The 23,732-nt window shown below is 42.8% G+C and overlaps 1 protein-coding gene across 1 annotated transcript in view; it reads right to left on the bottom strand.

Moving 5' to 3' along the window:
- Positions 1–23,732, bottom strand: part of LOC110486531 (rho guanine nucleotide exchange factor 2) — a 47,661-nt gene that overhangs the window by 12,634 nt on the left and 11,295 nt on the right. Inside the window, exon 5 of the mRNA XM_090215014.1 lies at positions 4,587–4,749. Coding sequence (XP_090071140.1) covers positions 4,587–4,749 — 163 coding nt within the window. The remainder of the gene's footprint in view (positions 1–4,586; positions 4,750–23,732) is intronic.

Raw genomic sequence — 23,732 nt, 5'->3', positions numbered from 1 at the left:
CACTCTTTTCAGGGTGTGTTCTCCATAAAAGCCAACATTTTACAGAGCATGGACTCAGCTAACACGCTTTCTACTTAAACCTCAGAATGCGAGGCACACTGTGACCCATTCATCGCTCAAACTCTCACAACACACACACACACATACACAGGCTACAAACGATTTAAACATACTCAAAGCCCCTCACACACCACTCCTTACAGAAGGACAAACACATCCAGTAGATATTGTCCCCGATGCTAAAACAAACAGACTAGGCCCCTTGCTCACTAAACCAACATGCCAGTGTTGGAGCAACACTGTTGGTGCTGAAATGATGGCGGCCTTCTCCAAGGCTCGTAGAAACATTTAGAAAGTACTGTTAGACCCTTCCCCTAAAGCTCAACATCGCTGCTCGGAAACTAGACTGGAGACCCAACGAGATTAATGGCATACCATACAGAGTGGATCTACAACATAGAAATGCTTTGGGGTTTCAAATACTGCTTAGAATCCCCCTTCCTTATGACACTATATTATTTACAGTTCACTTGTCTTTAGCTAATTATCTTATTTATTTCTATGATAATACTGTACACTGAGTGTACGAAACATTACGAACACCTGCTCTTTCCATGACATTGATTGACCAGGTGAATCCAGGTGAAAGCTATGATCCCTTATTGATGTCACTTGTTAAATCCACTTCAATCAGTGTAGATGAAGGGTAGGAGACATTTTAAAGAATGATGTTGAAGCCTAGATTGGGTATGTGTGCCATTCAGAGGGTGAACAGGCAAGACAAAGGATTTAAGGCGCACCGGTTTGTGTCAAGAACTGCAAAGCTGTTGGGTTTTACACGCTCAACAGTTTTCCGTGTGCATCAAGAATGGTCCACCACCGAAAGGACATCCAGCCAATTTGACACAACTGTGGGAAGCATTGGAGTCAACATGGGCCAACATCCCTGTAGAACGCTTTCGACACCTTGTAGAGTCCACGACCTGACGAATTGAGGCTGTTCTGCGGGGCAAAAGGGCGAGGACAATTCAATATTCTTAATGTTTTGTACACAGTGTATACCCCCCAATTGTAAACTGTGTGTGAGTGTAATCTAGGACCCTCAGATGATGTCAAAATGAGCCAAACAACAATGGCCTGGTCGTCTTAATCTGAGTCTTAATCTGTGTCTGAGGAGGTAATCTCACACGTAATGACACAGCGCTACGCAGAGGCTACACACATTAAATTACACCCTGCTGGACACCCAGCAGGGCTCCTATTTGTCAGTTATCCGTTCATGCAGAGAACAATAAGATGTGAGGCAGGAAATAAACATGAGTTCAAATGTTGATGAAAACAAAAACAAAATGTCTTTCTCTGCAGTAATGGAATAAAGGGTCCCTGAAATGAATTTGAAATAAATAATAATAAATAAAAAGATACCTGTGGACTTCATTCAAATTCAAGCCAAACATTGTTGTACATCAAGAACACGTACTTAATTGATTGAATACATAGACAATATTGTAAAATCCTCCCTGGTGACTCCAAACCGGAAACATCCACTCAGACATGAAATCAATGGATTCTCCCAAAACAGGCGGTGCTACCTACTCCACACACACACACACAGACACTCTCCCCCGCACCCAGCCTAAACATATGTCACCCCTGTCCCAATTCACAGGGGACCTCAGATAGCAATCCCGATGTAGGACAATGTCATGACCCCGTATTCAAGCATCGCTGGGCCTCTGAGGAAATATGGCTCCCTATCAGACCACTGTGTTAAACAGGAGAGGTTTAACTGTGTTACCCTCAGCTCATTCATCACTCATTACTGTTAGGGACCACTAATATCTGTGGACGCAGAGAGGAAGAGGGATTGGGAGTGTGTCTGTGTGTGTGCATTCGTTCGTGCTGACCTGCCTATGTGTGTTTGTCTATGTGTGCGTGCATGTGTGTGCGTCTATGTGTGCATGCATATGTGTGTGTATGTGTGTGGGTGCACACGTCAGTGTGGCAGATTGCTTGTTAATCTCCCACACTCCAACTACCAGATGCACTATTTCCAGATTACAGTCGGGGAGGGTGGTAGCAGCTGTGTATTGGGGCAAGAGGGGGAGAGGGGGGGGGGGCTGTTTCAGATCCACCAAACAAAGAGAAAAGCCCCTCTCTCAACAGACAGTGGGCTTCATCATAGACCTACTGTATAATCTCCTAAACCTGCATTCTGTACTGTAGTTACACTATAGCTACTTTGTCATTCTCCATCTCTATATTGAGTCTTACAGGTCTAATGGTTGTGTTGCGTCTAATTATAACATATTAGCAAACTGAGATGACAGTGATGCGATAACACATGAATTAATGAAAAGGTAAAACTGCGAAAAATATTAGTTGAGTTCAGACAAACTGACTATGACTGACCCAAGGCATGTTTCCTAAACCAATTTAGATTCTTATCGAATCTAAATCTAATCTAAATCAAACAGACTCTAGACTAAAAATATCTTAACTGGCTCAGAATTTGAATATATGAATAGAGAATCCAACACTAAGGGAATTCCAAACCTGAAATAGTCTCACAGCCGGCTCACACCTCAGTCCTCCCTCCTACTTACAGTAGGCATCCACTCTGTTTCTATTCCCGTTCTCTCCATCTCCATCTGTATCTCGCCCCCTCTCTCACCTCCGGTGTAGTTTACAATGATAATGTATTCATGCCCCCTTCAGCCCAATACGCACACATACACACCCAGACCTGACCCTGTGAATATAATTATGCCCCCAACCCAAATCAATAGCCTATGACCGGTGTTCTATCTAAACTACAGCTGGTGTACCCCTTACCCCCCACTGCAATCTCTGAGCCCACCGTCTCTCTCATTCTCAAGTACCGGAACTCTCACACACACACAATACTCATAACCACTCACTCACTCACTCACACACACAGGCGCACACAATACTCATAATCACTCACTCACACACACAGGCGCACACTCACAAACACACACGGGCACACACACACACCACTCTTTGGCAGCAGACATGTGTAATCACACCCCATGCCAAGAGCCTTCCCTCTCCCACCCCCATGCCCCACTGTACCCCCTCCCCTGTGCTCCCCTTCTCACTCTGTCTGTCTGTCTGTTTCTCTCTCTTCTCTTTTATCTCTCTCTCTTTGAACCTCGTCTTCAGAGCTGTAGGGGTCAAGGTAACGAGGTCGAAGATGGAGCAGCTATTTCCTCAACTTGAAGGACAATGAACTTCATCCATACATCAATATTCAATCAAAATAGGTAATTGGGTTTGATAAGACAAAAGGCATCCCTCTTTCCCTTTAGGAATGTATGTTTGGATTGATTTAATGATAAATACAAATCTCAATCGACTATGACAGTCAATTGAATTGTCTTTGATGTTGCTGTGGGGACAGTGTAGTGTTGTTGCATGGTATAACACTCGTTTCAAAATGGGGTAAGCAAAACAAAAACACAATTCTCAGTATGGACTTCCTCTTTCTATTTCAGGCAAACTCCTCTCTGTCTGTTAGTGTCATCATGCATCATCCATCATCCATATGGCTTCGTCTCCTACTCTTGTCTTTCTGGTTCACTTGTTTGTTAACTAATATCTCTCTCTCCCTCCCCCTCGGTCTCTCTTGACCTGAGAACTGATGGCCCCTGAGGAGCCTTTTCACTCAATATGTTCTCCTCTACCTCCACCTCTTCCTTCTACCCCTGTCTTCCCCCCTCTTTCTGCTCTCTTTATCTGTCCACCCTTCTCTCTGGATCTTCCTCTATTTGTTTTCCCCGTTTGCCCTGGAGTCTGCCTTCTCCCTCCCTCCCCCCCTCCCTCCCACCCACTCCTCCCTCCCACCCTCCCACTCCTCCCTCCCACCCTCCCTCCCACCCACTCCTCCCTCCCACCCTCCCACTCCTCCCTCCCACCCTCCCTCCACCCAGCTGTTCCTCCAGGCGAGTGGAGAGAGGAGCAGGCCATCTGATCTGTGCTCCCCACACACTAACACTATTGTCTGGGCAGGGGAAGGGAGAAGGTTCTCCTAGAAGTCAACAGGTGATTGATTCTCAAAAGGAGGGAAGGAAGGAGAGAAAGAAGGGAAGGAGGGAGGGAGCAAAGAAAAACATTGAGAGGGTGCAGGAGGAATCCCCTCTCCTTTTCGCTCCCCTGCTATTCACTGTGTGTTTCCTTCCCTCTTTTGATCCAACTCTTTGGCTCATTTGTTTCTTCTACCTTTATGGACCCACACGTCCTACCTCATCTCTCTCTCTCTACCCTTATTGTTTGAATCTTCTTTTTCTAGCTCCAATCTCTCTCTTCTGCTGTTCTTTTGATCACCCTTTCTCTTCCAAAGCAATTTTGTCCCCCCCCCCCCCCTTTACACTAGACAGCCACTAATCTCTCTCTCTCTCCCTCCAATATGACAACCCTGGGGCAAGATGTCTGTTGGTCCACTGATCTGGTGATGCATCAATACACCAATACCCCGATAATGTTATCGCTAATGACATTAGGCTTTTGTCTGGGCCTTGTGAGTGTATGTACTGCCTACAATAATGTGTGTGTGTGGTACTCACTGGGGCAGCTGAGGGCCTCTTTAGCGGTGATGCTTTTGTTGCAGGCGGAACAGAGGGTGGTGGCAGACACGGTGAGGGAAGTGAAGAGGTGACCGTTGCTGTAGCGCGCCTCCCGCTCCCGCGCCTCCTTCTCCCTCTCCTTCATCCGCTCCTTCTCTTTGTTCTGTAACCAAAGACACAAATCAGCGCCAACCGATGCAATCTGTGTGGATATGAACTGTTTTAACTCTCGCTCATCTCACACTGTCAACCGTTCTGGATATTCCACAGCTGTGAGATGCTTGTCTGGTGCTCAGGTCTCCTCATACTGTATATGCAGCATGCACTTTGTTTCATAGAGTAAGTTTCACTGGATGAGGACAGCTGGTGCATGAGGAATTGTAAATGTGGTGTTTTCAGGAATAGTATCTCTCTCTCTCCCTCCCACTCAGCCTGGGGACTGTCTTTAATCTCGTTGTTACACTACAGGGCTCTCCATGCTGCCTCAGCATAACTCGAAGCGCATTCAGCGTGAGAGTGTATTCCGTGTGCATGTTAGCAATTGCGAGTGCATGTGTCCTTGTGCATCTAAGAATGTGTGTGTGCGTGCACTATGCTAATTAGTGTAGGTGCATGTGCGGGCATTTGCAATTGTGTAGGTGTGACTCAAATGTGAATGTTCCGGTGTTACTTTGCCTCTGTAATATCCAGCTGTTCCTGGCATGGTGCCTTATTTTATACCACACATTTTAATTCCAGCCTGTCTGTCTGTGTCCAGACCAGAGCACCAGTCTATGCTGCTGGCTGTGACTCTGGTCGTGCTGCTAAGTAAGCAGAATAATCAGGTACCAAACAGCTTTTCACAGCCGGTGGCCTTTTAGTCACAAACTAATCTCCTGATGTTGTGAACACAGACAAAGTAGTCCATCTTCAGTGGCTTTGTCACTCTCTGTTTTTTTAGCTCTCAGCTAATTATCAACTCAACAACACGTGGCGTTACGATGAGGTTGTGTATCCACTGTAGCGAGAGTATATGACTTACAGGTGCTTCCAGTAGGTTCTCAGTAAGCACTTTAGGCAATTATTTATGTTCAAGAGGATAACTTTGCCATCAAATTTGTTTTGAAATGACTCAAAATGGCATTCCATGTCAAATAATCCTTGTGCATCACGACAACTGCTAATGCTACCAAAACAAACGGAACAAAAGCTGTTTTCAAATACACAACATGTCTATTATCTGAAATGATGCCCTTCGATACTGGTTGTACTGTATTTTCTAAAATATTGAGAGGACATGATCAACAAAGCAGTTTTCTCTAAGAGTGTAGACTTCAGACCCTTGACGTACACATAAGGAAAGCTCACCCTGTTGGTTTATCATGATGGGCAGCAGAGGGGTTTAACCCGCTCACCGGAACGTGCCACACAACTATAACGTTATCGGAAAGAGGAAGAGAAATAACTAAAAGAAGGATTTGTCAGGGGTTCCTTTGAGAACCTAAACAAAAGGCCCGGGGGCCCCCATTGTGAGGAACTCATTCAGGACATGTCACCATCTCAGGGGTATGTAAAACACACCCAAAGGAAAGAAACCAGAGAGGAATGGAGGGATGGATGGAGTGAAAGAAGAAGGGAGAGGAGTTCAAACCCATCCATTTACATTAGCTAATTAAAAAGGCGACCCGCCAAGATTTTGATCTGAGGTGAAAATGGTGGAAAGAGACTCAGGGGTAAGGACATATAGGACACACTGACACATGCAACATGCTGGTGTGATGACTAGCTACAGTTGTGATGCTGTAATGACGGTGAAATGAGGTGAGACGGGCAGGGAGACAGCTTAGGTCCAGGACACTGGCTCCACTTACAGACCCTCATGTCTAAACACACTAACCCACATTTACATTCACTCCGGTTTGAAGAGGATGAAAACAGGTGCACAATTTGGCACTGGGCACCAAGCCAATGCTTCTCGGTAGAATTCATCCATAGAGTTTAACTGCATCCATGTAGCGTCCATCGCCTAGCAACTCCTGTACAGTATGTCTGAGTCGGGCTGGCTTTAATGGCGGTAGGATGAGCACTGCGGCAGCATGCTCTAATCCACTCTGACCCCGCAGAGCAGAGGTAGGTTAGTCGACTGTTACCAAACTGCCTCCCTCACTATTATTAATGCACAGTCAGCTCCATCACTCAAGACCACCTTATTAAGACATTTTTCTATAGAACTGACTCTTACACTAGATATCTGGCACACTGACTGAATTTCCCCCTCCCCCTATCCATCGCTCTCACACACTCGCTCCATCTCTCTCCCTCTCCCTCTTTCTCTCTCGATTCCTCTCTTCTTGTCTCTCTCTATCCTACCCTCCTTACCACGCTCCTCTATAGTGGATTAACAGACTGGATTAGAATCATCGGACTCAGGGCGGATAGGGGATGGTGTGAAAGATGAGAAAGATAGATAGTGAGCGATAGGAAGAGAGTGAGAGAGAGAGAGTGAGATTGCTAAGAGCATTTAATTGAGGGAAAGAATGCCACAATGCAGTTTATGAAGAGCGGCGCTGCTGGTAAATTGTTACCAAATGGGTGTAATGACTTTTTAATGAAAAGAGGGCGGGGCAGTGGGGAGGAAGAGAGAAGCTGCTGTTATAGACCAGGGATTAGTAGATACTATTAAGGGGTGGATTAGGCCACAGACTTAACCTCTGCCCAAGCCTTCCAGATATCTAACCTTACCCCACTGAGGAATTTACACTGTTTGGTGGATGAGCAGAGGACAAGGCCTTCTTACTCGCTCTCTATTTTGTCTCTCTCTCCCTCTACTCAATTAAAATGTCTTTATTGGCATGACAATAGCCATATCACAAGCAAAAGGCTAGGAAGTAAGACTGGGAAATGACGTACTATGAAGAAATGAAGAGTATATTTCCAAAACGCTATATCCACAAATGTTTTCATCAGAAATGATTGCTTCTGGGTACCGTCCTGTGTGTGTAAAATATTACTGTTCTCAGACGTTTTATTCATAGATTTTAGATGTGTATGAAAATGTGTTTAGCTGGAATGGAATGTTCATATCTTGTATATTTGACTGTGGTATGTACCAAGCTATGTGACTTGCCTAGTTAAATAAAAGGTTAAATAAATAAAAATATATAAATGAATGCACTTAGGAGCACCTGCTAAATTATTAAAATGTAAATGTTTTACATACAGATTAATAACTGTATTGAAATAAAATAAAATAAATCCTTTTTTTATATTGATGCCTCAAAAGCATCCTTTGTACAGTTCTTTTAACCTAGCAGTAGCACTTATTTCTCTCAGAGTGAGGTGGTTAAGCAGCATTTTGCAAAGAAAAAGCATTATTATTTGTCTCTCTGAAATGAAACCATCAAGTGATAGATTTTAAACAAATACATGTCTATCTATCATTGAACACCACCATACCGGTATGTGAATAGATAGTGAAAAAACACTCCAATCTCTTTCATAATTTCTTTAAAACAATAAAATATATTTTACCAACATTTCTGAAAATGGATATACACTGAGTGTACAATACATTAGGAACACCTTCCTAATATTGAGTTGAACCCTCTTTTGCCCTCACAACTGCCTCAAGTCAGGACATGAACTCAAGGTGTCGAAAGCGTTCCACAGGGATGCTTCCCACAGTTGTGTCAAGTTGGCTGGGTGTCCTTTGGGTGGTGGACCATTCTTGATACACACGGGAAAATGTTAAGCATGAAAAACCTAACAGCGTTGCAGTTCTTAACACACTCAAACCGGTGCGCCTGGCACCTATTACCATACCCGTTCAAAAGGCACTTAAATATTTTGTCTTGCCCATTCACCCTCTGAATGGCACACATACACAATCCATATCTAAATTGTTTCAAGGCTTAAAAACCCTTCTTTAACCTGTCTCCTCCCCTTCATCTACATGGATTCGACATCAATGTAACATCAATAATGGATCATAGCTTTCACCTGGTCAGTCTATGTCATGGAAAGAGCAGCTGTTCTTAATGTTTTGCTCACTCAATGTATAGTCCCTCTCCCCTGCTCCTCTACCTCCTCTCTCATATGATTCCCCTGTATCAGATAGCTGTCCTTGGCTGACCCTCAGACTATGTGGATGCCAGAGGAGAGCTAATGCTAAAACTCTGTAGTCGACTTGTTTATTAAACTGCCTCTCCCGTGCTCCTGGCCAGTCTGAGAGGAGACCACATCACAGTGTGTTGAGTTAATCAGCTTAAGGAGGCCTCTAGGATCATTGACCCCACCACCGTCAGACGTCATCCCCCCACCACAAGACCAACAAACCCACGAAGATAACACCCTATCTGGCTGTACAAACTTTATAGGATCAACTTCTCAGTGATGATCAGACGAAGGGCTTGGGATTCAATCAAACATGTACTACGGAATGTTTGATTGTATTACGGAAAAACGCACTAGGGGAAATATCACTTTGAACTTTGTACACTGAAAAAAAGGCTATCATCACCAAACAGGATGTTGAACCAAGATTACGCCTGTATTTTTACGTCCATGTTTCAATCTAAAATGAGATACTTTAGACATGTGCGTCTACAGAGAATGAGTATCCTGCACAAGGACATAAAAGCAGTATACAATTCTCACCTGGGGATTACGAACCAGTATGCCCTCAGGTCACAAGCCTCAACCTTAACCACCACTATGCCATATAACAGTATCCCAGTCTGAACTCTGACCCCAGACAGATAAGACACAGAGATAAAAGAGCTGTTAACATGCTGTTGTGGTGAACAACACAAACAACCAGCAGGTCAATAAACCTGCTATAGGGGAGTGATCAGAAAAATGTATGATGAGGGCAACGTTCCTTGTTATTTTGGATGGGGGAGTCTATCGTAGCCTTTGTCTCTTAGTGGTTGAAGAGCACCTTCGGCCAAATTCAGCCAGCCAGTGTGTAGCATGGCTAATCCTTTGTTTAGTAAATTCTTCTTAGACTGACACTGGTGTCTATATAAAGTGGCATGTATTACTTTTTTTAAATGGAAGGATTGGTTTACTGTAATTGGTTTACTGTAAGCAATGAAGCTTGGGTATGCTGCTGGGATCTGGCTTTATTGATGCTAATGGTTAACCAAGAGGTTGGCATGACCGAGAATCTAGCCAAATAAGATGCAGATACACAGTGCTAGGCAGTTAACATTGAGTTCTGTGTGTATGCAAAGACGTATACTGAGCAAAAATATAAATGCAACATGCAACAATTTAAAAGATTTTACTGGGTTACAGTTCATAGAAGGAAATAGGTCAATTGAAACAATTCATTAGGCCCTAATTTATGGATTTCACATGACTGGCCGGGGTGAAGCCATGGGTGAGCCTGGGAGGGCATAGGCCCACCCGCCCACCCACTTGGGAGCAAGGCCCACCCACTGGGGAGCCAGGCCCAGCCAATCAGAATGAGTTTTCCCCCACAAACGGCCTTTATTAGGCAGAAATGCTTTTTGTGCATATGGAACATTTCTGGGATCTTTCAATTCAGCTCACGAAACATGGGACCAAAACATGTTGAGTTTATATTTTTGTTCAGTATATAATAAATATAATGGACATTACTATTTAAAGCAATTGTCAAAATGTTTTTATGCCACAAGTCCATTTCTGATGAGTCAGTTTCCAAGCGTCAACCAGTTGTTTTCCTGCCGCAACAATAACACTTCATATTTATCATGACACTTCTACAAAGTCTAGCATGCACTTTACTGGGCTGCCATGACAGATGAGGTCAGAGGAGTTTCAGATGAGATGGACAGAGAGCCATATAGATTCCCTTCCCTTTCTATTTCTATGAAGGGTGCTATCTGAAAGTGTCAAGACTCATGAAGTCTCTGTTCCCCTTCAGACTGTGATATTGGCATCTGTTGTTTTCAGTGGACTGAACTCATGTGCAGATGCCTGAGCCAGAGAGAATGTGCTCACTTTTGGTCCCTCTATTAAAAGCTTTTATGAATACATGTCATTCACTCCCCTTCCTGCAACCAAGCAGCCTCAGAGACTCAGACACAACAAAACTAAACAGGAAAGGGAGAAACAAAACTCACAGTGTCAAAAAACGTCGTTTGGAAAAGGGTTTGTATACACAGTCCAAACATTTTTGTAAAAAACAGTTTTTGTCTCAGTAATCTGTTTTCTACCAAATTGTCTATGCTAGTGCTTCAGTGCTGACATCACACACCGGAAGATCATTATACTGACTTCCTGTTTCATGGAAAAGGCAGTGGAGCCAGAGGAGAGCATGGAGACTGGGGTTGGTGAGTTGAGAGCATAGCAACACTACAGTTGGAGGGGAAGGACAAAGTTGTTGTTCATAATCTTAGCCCTGTGGTTCTCAGACGGCCTTGTAGACTTCTTTGACTCAGATCGTTGCAAACAATTTTGTCCAGTCTGACTGCCAAAGCAGACATTTTAGGCCTTTTTTGTCATATAGCTGGATATGTATTGAATGTAGGTTAAGTAAAGAACAGTGACAACCCACTGGGTAAATACTTGTTGAATCAACATTGTTTCCACGTCATTTTAACACCAAAATTCAATGTAATGAAGTTTAACTTCTTATGGCTGGGGGGCAGTATTGAGTAGCTTGGATGAATAAGGTGCCCAAAGTAAACGGCCTGCTCCTCAGTCTCAGTTGCTAATATATGCATATTATTAGTATTGGATAGAAAACACTCTGAATGATTTGATTTTGAATGATGTCTGTGAGTATAACAGAACTCATATGGCAGGCAAAAACCTGAGGAGAAATCAAAACAGAAAGTGAGAAATCTGAGGTTGTTATCTATTCAACACAGTTCCCATTGAAATCCCCTTGAGATATTAATGAAGTTGCACTTCCCAGGGCTTCCACTAGATGTCAACCGTCTATAGAAATTTGAATGAGGCTTCTACTGTGTTGTGGGACTGAATGACAGCAGAAGGAATCAGGCAGTCAGCCATTTCCTGGTCACCCTCATTTCACATGATAGCGATCTGCATTCCATGGCTCCTGAAGACACAAAGGAATACTCCGGTTGGAACTTTATTGAAGATAATTGATGAAAACATCCTAATGATTGATTCTGTACTTAGTTTGAAATGTTTCTGAAATGTAACGCTGACCAGAACGAACGTTTGGATATGTTTACCAAACGCGCTAACAAAAGTAGCTAATTGGACATAAATAACGGACATTTTCGAACAAATCAAGCATTTATTGTGGACCTGGGATTCCTGGGAGTGCATTCTGATGAAGATCATCAGAGGTAAGGCAATATTTAGGATGTAATATTTGGTTTGTTGACTACAACATGGCGGCTAATTTGACTTGATTGTTCTGAGCGCCGTCTCAGATTATTGCATGGTTTGCTTTTTCCGTAAAGTTCTTTCGAAATCTGACACAGCGGTTGCATTAAGGACAGGTATATCTATAATTCCATTTGTATGATCATCTACATTTATGATGAGTATTTCTGTTGAATCGATGTGGCTATGTAAAATCACTGGATGTTTTTGGAACTAGTGAATGTAATGCGCCAATGTAAGCTCAGATTTTCTGATATAAATATGAACTTTATCAAACAAAACATACATGTTTTGTGTAAAATGAAGTCCTATGAGTGTCATCTGATGAAGATCATCAAAGGTTAGTGATTCATTTTATCTCTATTTGTGCTTTTTGTGATTCCTCTCTTTGGCTGGGAAAATGGCTGTGTTTTTCTGTGGCTTGGTGGTGACCTAACATAATTGTTTGTGATGCTTTTGCCGTAAAGCCTATTTGAAATCGGACACTGTGGTGGGATTAAGAACAAGACTACCTTTAAAACGGTACAAGATACATGTATGTTTGAGGAATTTTAATTATGAGATTCCTGTTGTTTTGAATTTGGCGCCCTGCACTTTTACTGGCTGTTGTCATATCATCCCATTAATGGGATTGCAGCCCAAAGAGGTTTTTAATCAACGTGGAAAACTGATTGGATTTGCAAAAAGTCATCAACGTAATGGAATTCCGTCTTTTTTCACCCAACGTTTAATCTAAATCCAATGACATGGTTACATTTTTTGTTGATTTCACATAGAATTCACGTTAGTTGACAACTCAACAAAATGTAAATCAAAACAAAGACATTGAAATGATGTCTGTGCCCAGTGGGAAGTTCTAATCAACTAGGAATTTGAACCATAGGCTTTCTAGTAACTATATGACTGGTAACTATAGCATAGACGCTGTAAACATAAATTTTTATTAACTTATAACAAATAAGTGTTCAATAATCTAATTTTTTATAAATGCACTAAGACTAAAAAATCATTTAACACATATTGCACATAATGTAGCTCATAACACTGATTCAAAGCTGAAATAAATGATAATGCTTTGTTTTGATGTGAAGGCCCATTATTGCTCTCCCTTAAGTAACTCATTATCCACACAGTGTAGTCATAAGTTATTACAGCCAGACACTAACAAGCTTGGCTGATCCTTTTTCCGGTTGACTGAATAGCTTTGGGTGTGTCCTCTCCTCTCCTCTGTTTATGTTTCATGTATTCTTTTTGCCAACACACTTTCAACCCAGGGTATACAGTGGCTTGCGAAAGTATTCACGCCCCTTGGCATTTTTCCTATTTTGTTGCCTTACAACCTGCAATTAAAATGGATTTTGTTTGTATAATTTGATTTACACAACATGCCTACCACTTTGAAGATACAAACTATTTTTCTTGTGAAACAAACAGGAAATAAGACACAAAAATTGAACTTAAGAGTGCATTCCCACACCCCTCCCAAAGTCTAAACTTTGTAGAGCCACCTTTTGCAGCAATTGCAGCTGCAAGTCTCTTGGGGTATATCTCTATAAGCTTGGCACATCTAGCCACTGGAATTTTTTCCCATTCTTCAAGGCAAAACTGCTCCAGCTCCTTCAAGTTGGATGGGTTCCGCTGGTGTACAGCAATCTTTACGTCATACCACCGATTCTCAATTGGATTGAGGTCTGGGCTTTGACTAGGCTATTCCAAGACATTTAAATGTTTCCCCATAAACCACTCGAGTGTTGCTTTAGCAACATGCTTAGGGTCATAGTCCTGCTGGAAGGTGAACCTCCATCCCAGTATCACATCTCTAGGAAGACTGAAAACAGGTTTCTCAACAATTTTCCTGTATTTAGCACCATCCATCATTCCTTCAATTCTGACCAGTTTCCCAGTCCCTGCCGACGAAAAACATCCCCACAGCATGATGGGGTTCTCGGGGTGATGAGAGGTGTTGAGTTTGTGCCAGACATAGCATTTTCCCTGATGGCCAAAAAGCTCAATTTTAGTCTTATCTGACCAGAGCACCATCTTCCATATGTTTGGGGAGTCTCCCACATGCCTTTCGGCAAACACCAAACGTATTTGCATATTTTTTTCTTTAAGCAATGGCTTTTTCTGGACACTCTTCCGTAAAGCCCAGCTCTGTGGAGTGTACGGCTTAAAGTGGTCCTATGGACAGATACTCCAATCTCCGCTGTGGAGCTTTGCAACTCCTTCCTAATCTTTGGTCTCTTTGTTGCCTCTCTGATTACTGCCCTCCTTGCCTGGTCTGTGAGTTTTGGTGGGCAGCCCTCTCTTGGCAGGTTTGTTGTGGTGCCATATTCTTTCCATTTTTTTAATAATTGATTTAACGGTGCTCCGTGGGATGTTCAAAGTTTCTGATTTTTTTTTATAACCCAACCCTGATCTGTACTTCTCCACAACTTTGTCCCTGACCTGTTTGGAGAGCTCCTGGTCTTCATGGTGCCCCTTGCTTAGTGGTGTTGCAGACTCTAGACCTTTCAGACCAGGTGTATATATACTGAGATCATGTGACAGATCATGTGACAGATCATGTGACTCTTAAATAATGTCCACCTGTGTGCAATCTAACTAATTGTGTGACTTCTGAAGGTAATTGGTTGCATCAGATCTTATGGGCTTCGTAGCAAAAGGGGTGAATACAAATGCACACACCACTCTTCCGTTTTTTTTTTTAATATATATTTTTTAAACAAGTTGTTGTTTTCATTTCACTTCACCAATTTTGACTATTTTGTGTATGTCCATTACATGAAATCCAAATAAAAATCTATTTAAATTACAGGTTGTAATACAACAAAATAGGAAAAACGCCAAGGGGGATGAATACTTTTGCAAGGCACTGTATTGTGTGATGTCAGCTCACTGAAGCGAAATAAGCAGTCTAATCGGAGGGTGAATAAGTGGTCAACTAACCTCAGAATGATATCACTAACTAATGAGATAGAAAGTAATTAGTGCACAAAGGAACAGAAACGCATACAGCAGATTCACAGAATAATCACACTAGAATGACCTGCATACAGAAACTTAAGTTGAATCTGAAAACAAATGTAAACATGACGCTATTGATATAGGTTGAAATTTACAGGGACATATGCCAGTGTTCCCCCCTCAAATTACATATGTAAACAATCAAAAACCATTGTGCAGTCTGCCTTTATTCGAGTTGAGCCAACTAAACCAAGGTGTGTCAGGCAGGAAGGGCTGTCCTGTGTGTATTGCGACGTCACAGGAAAGTGGACTGCCATAACAGAGTTAGTGGTAGTCAGCACATGGACATACACTAGGAGAACAAAGCCATTTGCCTTTGCTTGCTACACAATCGGTCTGCGGCAGCCCAGGATCTCCTTCAAGTTAACCCTGTGTCATGCGTGAAGAGGGTCAGTCCCTCTGTTCTAGGAGAGGGGGGGGGGGGGGGGGTCTTATTATGGGAGAGAGTGTGCTTGCTACTGTCCCCTGTAGCAGAGAGTGAGGCTGAGAGAGACGGAGCCCTGGTTAATGGGCCATAACAATGAGCTTGTCTGTTGTCTCTCTCATTTCAGATGACATCAGCAGCATAGTGACAAAAAATGATAGCTAATGGGTAATTAAATATCCTCAGAATGATCTTTGTGAACAAGCACAGTCACCAATCCCCATAGCACGTATGAGAGACATTAAAAAGAGTGATGGAATAGCTACACTATGAAGTGTAGCAGCTTGACGAGATCATCAGTAGCAAGGAGCAGCATGGAGAGTCTGCTTAAACCCAACAAAAAGGAGTGAAGTTATGAAGGTATACACTGTCTAGACAAATATATGTCCTAAGAGGAGATGGAGGATTACTAACAGAGAGAGTAAGAGGGAAGGAGAGAGAATGAAACCGAGATACCTAGGAAAGAGGGAGAGGCCTGGAGGGGAAGACCCACGAAAGCAGGAGGCTGAAACGAGTGAGGGAGAAAAAGAGAAACCTAAGCAAGAAATAAAATGGGTCTGGGATGAAGGGGGGGAGGCAGACAGATGGAGAAACGGATACAGGGGGAAGAGAGAGAACCCCAGAGAGAGGTAGAGAGATAGAGAGCGTGATGTGGCGAGGAAACAAAAGAGGAGAAGAGAATACCTGACACAGCGAGAGAGCCTAGCAGGTAACTGGATTTCAGCGTGTATTGATGGAGGAACAAAGAAATAGAGAGCAGACAAAGAACACAAAGAGAGATGGAGAAACTGGAGACACTGGGGAAGAGAACTACTGGATGTGTTTAGAACTCTCTCCTAAGGGTTACTAAATGTATCGAAAAAAGACATTGAGTGTGTGGATCCATAGTTCTCATCTTAGTGTGTGCGTGTGCATGTGTGTGCATTCAGTACGTGCATGCATATGGGTGGGCGTTTGTGTGGCAGCAAAGGGGAGGTATGGCTATAGTATTTGTGTGCTGTATGTGTGTTGTCGCGGGGGAAGGTGGTCATTATAATATCGGGAACGTGTCCATCCTTTGCATGTTCCTGTGGGTGAGGAGACTAGATGTAGGATCTTAATTTGAGCCAGTTTGCTACACCAGGAAAATAATCCTGCATTAATAGGAAATGTGAATTACAATGTGGATTATAATTCATGGAAATATTTTGCAGGGGTTGATATATTTTTATTAGGGCAAATCAAGCCTTTTTAAACCTTGAATAACCTACAAGTTTGCATTTCCTGCTATGCAGCAAAATTCACAGCAACAGAAGAGTGATCAAATAAAGATCCTACATCTGTGTCAGAGACAGATGGCATCTATCATGAGGCTTAGTACACTATGACCTTGATGATGTGAGGCGAGTCCACACACCCACACAGTTCTGTGGGAAAATTAATGTCTGCCCCCTAGTTAGCACCTGACTGTCCCAAGGGCACATTCATTAATAATGAGTACAGCTACACACCCACACCCACATGTAGGATCATAATTTGATCACCCTGTTGCAGGAGAACTTTCCTGCAATGCACAACATTTTAAACTTGAAATGTTTTTGAGGTTTAAAAGGCATCTGAAGTTTGTAATTTCCATTTAGTAATTTCAGACTTGATTTTCTCGTTGTGAAAAACATAACCCCTACAAAAATGTTCATTCATTATAATCGACATAATAATTAACATTTCCTGTTTTTGAAGGATTACTTTCCTGCTGTACCAAACTGGCTCAAATTAAGATCCTACATATGAACACACACATATTATACACACGCACAAACTGACTTATGGAACAATTCCTTACAAAAGGGGAAATGTTTTTCGTAATCAATAAACATATTTAATCGTTATTTTTTCATGCTAACTATCAACTAAATCAAATCTTCTTAGTTACATGCGCCGATACTTACAAGCCCCTAACCAACAATGCAGTTAAAAAAACATGGATGAAAATAAGAAATAAAAGTAACAAGTAATTAAAGAGCAGCAGTAAAATAACAATAGTGAGACAAAACTCCGCAAAAAAATAAACGGCCCTTTTTCAGGACCATGTTTGTTCAATGAACCATAAACAATTAATGAACATGCACCTGTGGAACGGTCATTAAGACACTAACAACTTACAGACGGTAGGCAATTAAGGTCACAGTTATGAAAACTTAGGATACTAAAGAGGCCTTTCTACTAACTCTGAAAAACACCAAAAGAAAGATGCCCAGGGTCCTTGATCATCTGCGTGAACATGCCTTAGGCATACTGCAAGGAGGCATGAGGACTGCAGATGTGGCCAGGGCAATAAATTGAAATGTCCGTACTGTGAGACGCCTAAGACAGCGCTACAGGGAGACAGGACAGACAGCTGATCGTCCTCGCAGTGGCAGACCACGTGTAACAACACCTGCACAGGATCGGTACAGCCGAACATCACACCTGCGGGACAGGGACAGGGACATGGCAACAACTGCCCGAGTTACACCAGGAACGCACAATCCCTCCATCAGTGCTCAGACTGTCCGCAATAGGCTGAGAGAGGCTGGACTGAGGGCTTGTAGGCCTGTTGTAAGGCAGGTCTTCACCAGACATCACCGGGAACAACGTAGCCTATGGCACAAACCCACCATCGCTGGCACAGACAGGACTGGCAAAAAGTGCTCTTCACTAACGAGTTGCGGTTTTGTCTCACCAGGGGTGATGGTCGGATTCACATTTATCACCGAAGGAATGAGCATTACACCGAGGCCTATACTCTGGAGTGGGATCAATTTGGAGGTTGAGGGTCCGTCATGGTCTGGGGCGGTGTGTCACAGCACCATCGGACTGAGCTTGTCGTCATTGCAGGCAATCTCAACGCTGTGCGTTGCAGGGAAGACATCCTCCTCCCTCATGTTGTACCCTTCCTGCAAGCTCATCCTGACATGAACCTGACATGACAATGCCACCAGCCATACTGCTCATTCTGTGCATGATTTCCTGCAAGACAGGAATGTCAGTGTTCTGCAATGGCTAGCAAAGAGCCCGACCATTGAGCACGTCTGGGACCTGTTGGATCGGAGGGTGAGGGCTAGGGCCATTCCCCCCAGAAATGTCCGGGAACTTGCAGGTGCCTTGGTGGAAGAGTGGGGTAACATCTCACAGAAAGAACTGGCAAATCTGGTGCAGTCCATGAGGATGAGATGCACTGCAGTACTTAATGCAGCTGGTGGCCACACCAGATACTGACTGTTACTTTGATTTTGACCCCCTATTTGTTCAGGGACACATTATTCCATTTATGTTAGTCACATGTCTGTGGAACTTGTTCAGTTTATGTCTCAGTTGTTGAATCTTGTTATGTTCGTACAAATATTTACATGTTAAGTGTGCTGAAAATAAAAGCAGTTGACAGTGAAAGGATGTTTCTTTTTTTGCTGGGCTTATATATATATATATGGTATCCAGTGTACCGGTACAGAGTCAATGTGTGGGGGCACCGGGTTGTACATGCAGCGGCGTAAAAGAGGGGGATGGGGGGGCAATAAAAATAGTCTGGGTAGCCATTTGATTAGATGTTCAGGAGACTTATGGCTTGGGGGTAGAAGCTGTTAAGAAGCCTCTTGGACCTAGACTTGGCACTCTGGTACAGCTTGCCATACAGCAGCAGAAAGAACAGTCTATGACTAGGGTGTCTGGAGTCTTTGACAATTTTTAGGGCCTTCCTCTGACACAGCCTGGTATAGAGGTCCTGGATGGCAGGAAGCTTGGCCCCAGTGATGTACTGGGCCGTTCGCACTACCCTCTGTAGCGCCTTCCGGTTGGAAGCTGAGCAGTTGCCATACCAGGCAGCGATGCAATCAATCAGGATGCTCTCGATGGTGCAGCTGTAGAACCTTTTGAGGATCTGAGGACCCATGCCAAATCTTTTGGGGGAATAGGTTTTGTCGTGCCCTCTTCACGACTGTCTTGGTGTGTTTGGACCATGTTAATTTGTTGGTGATGTGGACACCAAGGAACTTGAAGCTCTCAACCTGCTCCACTGCAACACCGTCGATGAGAATGGGGGAGTGCTCGGTCCTCTTTTTCCTGTAGTCCACAATCATCTCCTTTGTCTTGATCACGTTGAGTGAGAGGCTGCTGACCTCCTCCCTATAGGCTGTCTCGTTGTTGTCGGTGACCGCAGGACAAAACATAAAATGGAATGCTCTTGGTCTTTGTTAGCCTACTAAACAGAGGTATCTGGGTATTTAGGGTTACTACTGTTTTCACTGAAGTGTTTTCCAGTTTAGTGCACCTCTTCAATTCAAAATGATGATCCCTGATAGAAGAGTGCCTTTTTGTCCGTCTGTAATGAGGACTGAGGAGAGAGGAGACCGAGCTCAGATGGTAGGCCAGGTCCTTTCAGCTCCAGCTGTGATAACTATCTATGCCTTGACAGTCATTTCAGCATGGTCAGAGAGAGCCATCACAGGCTATGCACTAATATTAATTTATATTAGTGATCGGGGGGAAAATCTATGTAGTTACATATCGCAATATACATTTTGGACAAAATTATATCAATATTTGACTCCAGCCCTAATTTATAGTCTCCTTTTGTGCATTTTCCCCTGATAGGTATGACTAGATCGGTTTTCACTAGTAATCCTTCTATTCAAATCAGTGTTTATGAAAGCCAAGATACTGTGATGAAGCTACAGTATTTCAGTCTGTTGGGTAATTACTGTAGCAGACTCAACCCAGTAGCAGCCACTCAGGGGGAGTGTGAGGGGGGAACTGGGGCTATTGACTGAGTCATCAGGTTCACACAGGGTGTTGTTTGTTTTAAGAAGCTCTCTGATGAGTTCACTTCCTGTGACTCTGGCTTTAGTTAGTTTGGGTTCCACCCCTGACCCCCACTCAGTCACCTCTAGTGGGGGTTTCACAAAGGCAATGCTAAGACTCCAAAGAAAACACCTGTAATAAAATGCTAGCTATTGCAACACCCAAACCCCCTATACAAAGTCCTTTACCTACAGACTACTAAGCACCCCTCCACCTATCCTTATTTCTCCTAAATGTTTTCTTTCCTCCCTCTCTTTTGTCCCCCCTTCGTAATCACTCGCTATCCTGACAACTCAAACGGAAATCTTCCACTGCTCTATGACCGTGGAGAAGAAATGTTAGTGGGGAACATGGTGTTTGGCTGGAGCTATGTGGCTGAGTAGCCAGTCAAACCTGTCACTCTCCTCTTCCTCAATCTCTAGTCCTCCTTCTCTCCTGCTCTCTCACTTTCTCTCCTCCCTCCCCATGGGATTGGTCCATTCCCCTACCAGTCTAGTCAGCTGCTGTGAGGTGAACCCATTGTCCGTTACCAGGCTGAGTGTGAGAACAGCCCCCTAAAGCAACACTGTTTACACAGGTGCAGTCACACACTGGTGACCACAATGACAGTGTGTGTGTGTGTGTGTGATCTGTCGACAGAAGGTGAGATTGTGTGTCCATATGTGTGTGATTATGTCTCTGTTGGGTGTTAAAGTGTGTGTGTGGGCACACTTTTGAGTGTTAAAACAGGCCTTAGCCTCATGGGAAGAACTTTTCATGTGTAGTAGTAACCCATGAACACAAGTGTTTGTGTGCGTGCATTAGAGGTCGACCGATTATGATTTTTCAACACCATAAAAGCCGATACCGATTAATTGGCCGATTATTTATTTATTTGTAATAATGACAATTACAACAATACTGAATGAACACTTATTTTAACTTAATATAATACATCAATAAAATAAATTTAGCCTCAAATAGATAATGAAACATGTTCAATTTGGTTTAAATAATGCAAAAACAAAGTGCAATATGTTCCATGTAAAATATGTGCCATGTAGGAAAGCTAACGTTTCAGTTCCTTGCTCAGAACATGAGAACATATGAAAGCTGGTGGTTGCTTTTAACATGAGTCTTCAATATTCCCAGGTAAAGTTGTAGTTATTATAGGAATTATATGACTATTTCCCTCTATACCATTTGTATTTCATTAACCTTTGACTATTGGATGTTCTTATAGGCACTTTAGTATTGTCAGTGTAACAGTATAGCTTCCGTCCCTCTCCTCGCTCCTCCGTGAACTCGAACCAGCAACACAACGACAATTAACGCGCGCTAACTAGCTAGCCATTTCACTTCGGTTACACTAGCCTCATCTCGGGAGTTGATAGGCTTGAAGTCATAAACAGCGCAATGCTTGACGCACAACGAAGAGCTGCTGGCAAAACGCACTAAAGTGCTGTTTGAATGAATGTTTACGCGCCTGCTTCTGCCTACCACTGCTCAATCAGATACTTGTATGCTCAGTCAGATTATATGTTGCATATAATCTGACTGAGTATACAAGTATCTGATTGAGCAGTGGTAGGCAGAAGCAGGCGCGTAAACATTCATTCAAACGCAGGACACGCTAGATAATATATAGTAATATCATCAACCATGTGTAATTAACTAGTGATTATGATTGATTGTTTTTTATAAGATAAATTTAATGCTAGCTAGCAATTTACCTTGGTTTACTGTATTCGCGTAACTCCTTGTGGAGTGCAACGAGAGAGAGGCAGGTCTTTATTGCGTTGGAATAGTTAAGGTTACAAGATTGGATCCCCCGAGCTGACAAGGTGAAACTGTCGTTCTGCCCCTGAACAAGGCAGTTAACCCACTGTTCCTAGGCAGTCATTGAAAATAAGAATGTGTTCTTAACTGACTTGCCTAGTTAAATAAAGATTAAATAAAGGTGTAAACATTTTTTTTTTTTTAAATAGGCAAATCGGCGCCCAAAAATACTGATTTCTGATTGTTATAAAAACGTGAAATCGGCCCTAATTAATCGGTCGACCTCTAGCGTGCATGTATGTTGTACAGTGTATGGTCTGTTTTGTCACATGACCGAGCGGTTCAGGCCCATTAACTGGGCACACCTTATTCCTGGGCCTGCAGACATTGGATGCATGTCCACTTTATGAGTCTGCACTGAAGAATGGCCTCTCTATGGCACTGTCTGAAACAGAAGCTGATCTAGGACTGGGCCCCTATAAAATAGCATGAATGGAACCAACAGGTCACCATTTAACCTTAATGAATAACAATTTGGAAGTCTACATGCCGCTTTGATTAGGTAAAACATATTTGATATATTTTGGGTTTTACGAGTACATAATGATATCCGCTCACTTGCTTCCCCACTTTAATTGTTGTCTTTCAGCATGTCACATACAGATGTGGGATCTTAATTTGATCATTCTTTTGTTGCTAAGAATTTTCCTGCACATCAGGAAATCCAAACGTGTAGTGTATGAGGTTTAAAAAGGCTTTTAAAGTTAGTGCTTTCTACTTTAAAATGTCAGACTTGATTTGCTGTAACAAAAAAATGTATCATCAACTCCTTCATTTTTAAAATATTTTATCCATTGTGATTCAATGGTCTCCATCTGTCTCCCCTCATTGGGCTGCAGATCTGAAGAAGGAATGGTTACAAGCAGAGGTTTGGACTTGAGTCTCATGACTTGGACTCGAGTCAGGCTCGAGTCACAAATATGATGACTTGCAACTCGACTTTAACACGAATGACTCATGACTTAACTTGGACTTGAGCCTTTTGACTCAAACTGACTTGATACCCTCCCCAAGCCCAAATATTAAAATGATGCTATTAAAAGTGTGCAGTGCATCAACTCTTCATTTAACAAATTACAGTTTGAATCGGACAGCAGTCAATCAAATTGTGCCAGCTGAGAAAAAGTTGTGTGTGGTAGTGCAGAGGAACGTCGGCAGGTGAATTCAGATGGAGCCCTTGGAAAGATGATACCCAAAATTATTATTTTCGGATATAAAGACGATGCTGTATCAACAAAAAAAACGGATTGCAACTTGCAAAACATGCGGAAGGCGCAACAATTTCCAACTTTGTTCGACATTTGAAACTGCACAAAGAACGGTAAGTCGTGGCTAATATAGCCGACAGCTATATACAGTGTATCATGTAGGCTAGCGTAACGTTAAATCAATGAGCCTCCACACAGTCAGTCAGTGCGGGAACGTGAACATTGAGTTACAACTGGCTAGGCAGTTGGTAGCCTAAATCCTGCCTGATGTTACTGCTGATCCTAAAACAAGGTTGGGCGATTGTGTCCAAGCCTACATCGCCCGATTGCGCCCCATAGCGATCCTCGATAGTCGATCACTATTGGGGGGAGGGTCTTTCTCATGGCTACCCATATATTTCAATGGAAATGTAACGTTTATTTGGAAAGTAATAAATATATATATATATATATATATATTTAAAAGCATTCATGATTTGCGTAAATGTAATATACTAACTATTACATTGTTAAAAATATGAAATG

The sequence above is a fragment of the Oncorhynchus mykiss genome, chromosome 2 (assembly GCF_057628025.1).
Source record: "Oncorhynchus mykiss isolate SJ-2025 chromosome 2, ASM5762802v1, whole genome shotgun sequence".
Taxonomy (NCBI): domain Eukaryota; kingdom Metazoa; phylum Chordata; class Actinopteri; order Salmoniformes; family Salmonidae; genus Oncorhynchus; species Oncorhynchus mykiss.
Note: the sequence above shows the minus strand (reverse complement) of the source record. Positions and strands in the feature narration are given on the sequence as shown.